General features: G+C 31.9%; 2 protein-coding genes across 2 annotated transcripts in view; both read right to left on the bottom strand.

Annotated features, from left to right (window-relative positions):
* The window catches only part of LOC109862112 (aminopeptidase N-like), a 9626-nt gene extending 6616 nt beyond the window's left edge, over nt 1–3010 (bottom strand). Inside the window, exons 1-4 of the mRNA XM_020442031.1 lie at nt 2827–3010; nt 1647–2152; nt 766–1215; nt 483–666 (exon numbers count right to left, since the gene is read on the bottom strand). Coding sequence (XP_020297620.1) covers nt 483–666; nt 766–1215; nt 1647–2152; nt 2827–2829 — 1143 coding nt within the window. The 5' untranslated portion in view covers nt 2830–3010. The remainder of the gene's footprint in view (nt 1–482; nt 667–765; nt 1216–1646; nt 2153–2826) is intronic.
* The window catches only part of LOC109862113 (aminopeptidase N-like), a 26982-nt gene that overhangs the window by 16781 nt on the left and 5344 nt on the right, over nt 1–4857 (bottom strand). The window lies entirely within an intron of this gene.

The following is a 4857-nucleotide window of genomic DNA, read 5'->3' as shown; positions in this document are numbered from 1 at the left end:
GTGAAAATGTAACTTGAAACGTTTTTCTAAGTGCACTCTTCCGAAAATGATCGACAGGCAAAAAAAATTAGTACTCTTGCAGTTTCTGCACCTTTGCGCTCAATTTTTAATGTACAAGAATCAGCTAGCATGAACTAGCATATGCAAATCACTTCGGCGCCAAACTTCCTGTGCTGTGATTGACTGATCTCATGCGACACGCTTGTCGCAGTCGCAGAAAGTTGAAGTTGGCTCAACTCTGTACGACAAAGGTTCTTGCGACTGCGACAACCTTACAACCGGAAACAGTGTTCGTACGACATTCTCATACGACATACGACACGATCTGTGCGACTATTGTAGACGAGGCTTTACAGAAACTGTCTCAAACTATGTCTGAAAATATGACACTTTTAATTAAAGAGAATTTATAATACTCTTTTTTTACTTATCACATTTATATTTATGCACAACTATCTACAATAAAACTGCACAATATTAACCTTGTCCCAAATATAAACTCCATAAACTGTTGAAAATCCTTCGATAAACCAAGAATCCGATTGATTAAATGTAGCTACCCACTCACTGAACATTTCTTGTATCACATTTCTTGCTATGAAACATGTTACTTCTTTTTGTTTAATAATTGAATCTACTTCGCTGTTATATATACTGTTAACTTCACTGTAAATAACAAGAAAAATGGTATTGCTAGTATAGCTTTCCTGTACGTTTTACAGTTATTTATACGTTCAATTTTGTATCGTGAGTTATGCATCTCACCTCAAAAAAACAAATCCAGGAGTTATCATACTTTCGTAACGATTAGAGGTTAAAGGCAGTAGCACGTAATAAACATGCGACCGTGGTATGATATCATTCCACATGTTTCTGAGACTTATGAAGATATTAATAAGAAAAGTTCGTGCATAGTATGTGTCATTTCTCATTTCTAAGCTGCTTCTAATGGTAACGTTATTTCCTGATATCGTAGTTGTGTTATATACATTCGGTATAACAACAAATGCAACCAAATGCGTAGATATTAGAGGTGTGGTGAAAAATGTTGTTTTGAACGCGTTTATTACCGGACCCCAATATTCAGTAGGCATGTTCGAAAGAGCTGTATCACTGTGTTTGTGTATAATTTGAATGGTAAATCTAGCCTTAGATGCTGGATGTTCCCAATATGGAAAAATCCATTCATTTGGAATACGCGATAAGAGCAGGAATCTACATAAAGAAAATAAAATATTATCGCGATACATAAGTACAGTATATAATAAATATTACGTTACATAAAGTGCTGATTTAGTAGTAACCCTTTCTTAATCATATTTAAAGAGAAAAATGTAGAGCTACTAAAATAAAAGTCTATTTTGAAAAAAAGACGAGTTTCATAAAAATATTTAGTTTTTAAATGTATTATAACATGACTTTATAAATTTAGTAAATGTAACCGTCACTATTTAACATAGTAGTATTATGTCATGTAACTTAAAAAACTGTATGTAGCAATATTTAAAAGGAAAAATATCTGTCAAATAATATTTTGATACTGTTTTGTAGTAATAACTTTTGTCTATAATTGTCATTGTAGTAAAATAATTGCAGAAGTATAAATCTAACAGTATGTAATATAATAGCTTTGTATGTACACTTACTCTTTCGTTTCAGTTTGACTTATGTACGGGTCAACCGTGACAACCTCCGTTAAATTACATTTATACATCGAAGTTATCACATATTTTCCAGATCTTACNGGTTTTTCCAGTTGTTTAAGTATAAACACGTTTGGAGGAATTTTGTTTTCTTTTATGGGATTAATATCCACATTTTTGAATCGATTTTTGATAGTAGTTACCTCTGATACAGTAACTTCCCAATGTGATATATAGTCATACAGAATTTCAGTTTCAACATACACATTTTGTATATAACAATACCGTCCGATTTGTAATCGTATGTCTTTTTGTTCACATGACACGTTTAGCACAACCGTAGAATTAATGGTAAGAGAAGTGTTTTGTTTTTCTAAAGAAATTGTATAATTTATCGGTTGTATACACTGCGATGTCCGAGATAACTTCTGGTCAGTGGAAGAAGCAACTCCAGTGACAAATATTAAGGTTATTGCTCCTAAGAATATAAGCATCTGCGTAATGCGTATCTACAAAATTATTTTGCTTGTTAAACAAAAAATACAGATACACATTAAAACGAAACTCTTACGCAAACATTTATTATAGAAGAACAGACCTTTGCAGTATCAAAAACTAAAACAGTATTTATTACTGTGTACTAGAAAAGAAGAGAATATAAATATGTTTATATCAAGAAACTCTTACTTCTATCACACATACACATCACAATATTTATCACAATTGTGGTGTTTCAATCCGACATACAAAATGACGATTTGGAAAACAACGTTTAAGGAACAAATATAGAAAGATTAATTATATACTACACAATTTTCACAAAAGTGATTTGAATTTGATAGTAAGTCAACAAACAAAATGAAGAAGCTGTGATTGAAAAAACCGAGAAAAACTGTGTATTATACATCAAACAAAACATTTTTAAGAAATCGGATAAATATTGTATGTAGTATTCATTTTAAAGAGAATAAAGCGTACTAGTTTACTGATTGCTTCCATGCTTCTATATCACCCAAACAATATAATGCGTTTGTGAGATATTAGTAAATCTATGATTTTTTATATTTAACTGACCGAGATATATATATATATATATTCGCATACGATTAGAGACACAGAAAGAAATGATACTTTACAACAATAGCACTTTTCCAACTAACGATATAAAATGAAAATAATTTACCATCTTTTGTATAATGAAAGTCAATGCATTAAAACATAAATCTCGTATGAATATTATTGCGAACTACTAGTACACAAAATTGAAAACGTATTGCGCGATCTTCACTCTTCGAGAATTCCTCGACAACTAAGACCCGATCGTTCCTGACGACTAATATCTACGTGTCACGATATAAACATCTCTGTTGGGAAATACGACCTTATTTTGTTCTCTTCTACCTACATAAATAATGATAGAAATAACGGTTTTAAATGTATTTTACGGTTTAAACGTACAAGTTCATATAATAAAATATACTTTAACATATACAGAACTTGTTTTATTTCATCCTACGTGCAAAAAAAAACAGGCCCTTGAGAAAACATTCATAGGTGATCGTGTGTAAAAACTGGAGTTCTTTGATTGAATTAAAAAAAATGTTTTGTCCGGAAAATTCGGACTTTATCGATTGTTTAAAGCGATTACGTTAACAAATTAATGAGTCCCAATCAAGTGTATTATGTAATTATATAATAGTGTAATTATTTATAATAATGTTCAAAGTTTTGTGTGTTTAAAACAGAAATGTTTTCTGTTTGGAACACACAAATTTGACGCCGATTGATTACGTTATGTTCAGTACGAGCGTGTAGTTTCGGATAGTTTTTCCTCAACATATATGTTTTCTCTCTCTCTATTATTTTGTCGATGCTCTTAAATCTAAGATTCAATAGAACACGTTTCATTTGTCAACGGAATCGTAACTTTGTGATCAAGTACATGGAACTGATTGAGAGCGCTAAATAACTAATTTATATTGCATATATTTGTTTTGACACGTCCCGCAGAAAAATGAAAAGGCTTGTGTTATTTCCAACAGAAATTGTATTGCAAAGAAATTTTATTGTTTTCTTCTTGAATTTTGCGACGGCTGAAAGTAAGGTTTATCTGAGAGTGTTGACTCTACAGGTCTGTCTAAAAACTATTACAATATCGCAAAACTTTGATCGTTGCCTATCGAAAAGCACTTGCTCCAGGATTTGACTCTCAAAAAGATATAGAAAGATCACCTAGAAAAAAGGTGCAAGGTGCTATCAAAACGAATAATGGTACATTCCTTGTTTAAAATACAAAACTTATTAGAACGAGAGTAACGGTACAATATCCGCGTGCTATCGAAAATTCGTTCACTCATCGAACGAATTTCTCGTACCTNCGAGCAACAAGTCGCGTGAATTTAGAAATTGTGTGACTGCTTTGAATAAGCGGAATAATATTTGCGAAACGGCTGAGTGCGAGCACCTGGTGACAAGTCCGTTGATAAGAAGTCGCGTGACTCAAAATAGTGAATTCTGGATTTTGCAACACACCTGTCTTTTTTGGAAACACATCGTCTTTTATAAAAAATATAAATTTTATATGGTATTTCTCGAAAGTCTTACTTTTTTTCCACTGAAACCGAATAACGAAACTATCCACTCACACACACACAGTTATCACTTGATTTAANTAGTCTTAACGTATGGCACGCGATCATTTCTGAATTATGTATGCATTTTTTTGTAATCGTTTTATTTAGGCACAGTTCATTTCAAGACAAGTCTGGCAGAAATAATAAAGTATGGCAAAGAAGCAAAATGAACAGGTTGAACTAAGAAAAAAAGCTTTGTGCAAAAAACAACACAGGCAATGCTACATCAAATATGCTAACAAATTGATTGAAAAGGAAATATATCTTCGTTTTACATTGTTACTGTTTAATATTTGTACATTAAACATAAAGTGTCTTCCGTTGTTATGTACTTTTGTCGGATGCTTTTGCGTAAAAAAAANCGCTCTTATNGTATACCTTTGATTCGATAGTGTTACTTTGTTTCTGAATACTCAATCTTTCAAATGTGACATAATCGTAATAGCTGAAGAACATANTTGTGCATACTGCATAACACATAAGTATATCCACGACTCAGCACTTTTCAGACTAAGATATAAGAGTAGAATCTTTTNATTGATTCTTTTGTGTTTATGCGTTATGCTAAACTCCGNNTTNTG

This window comes from Pseudomyrmex gracilis, unplaced genomic scaffold (genome assembly GCF_002006095.1).
Source record: "Pseudomyrmex gracilis isolate BER0280 unplaced genomic scaffold, ASM200609v1 scaffold_1384, whole genome shotgun sequence".
In the NCBI taxonomy this organism is placed as follows: Eukaryota; Metazoa; Arthropoda; class Insecta; order Hymenoptera; family Formicidae; genus Pseudomyrmex; species Pseudomyrmex gracilis.
Note: the sequence above shows the minus strand (reverse complement) of the source record. Positions and strands in the feature narration are given on the sequence as shown.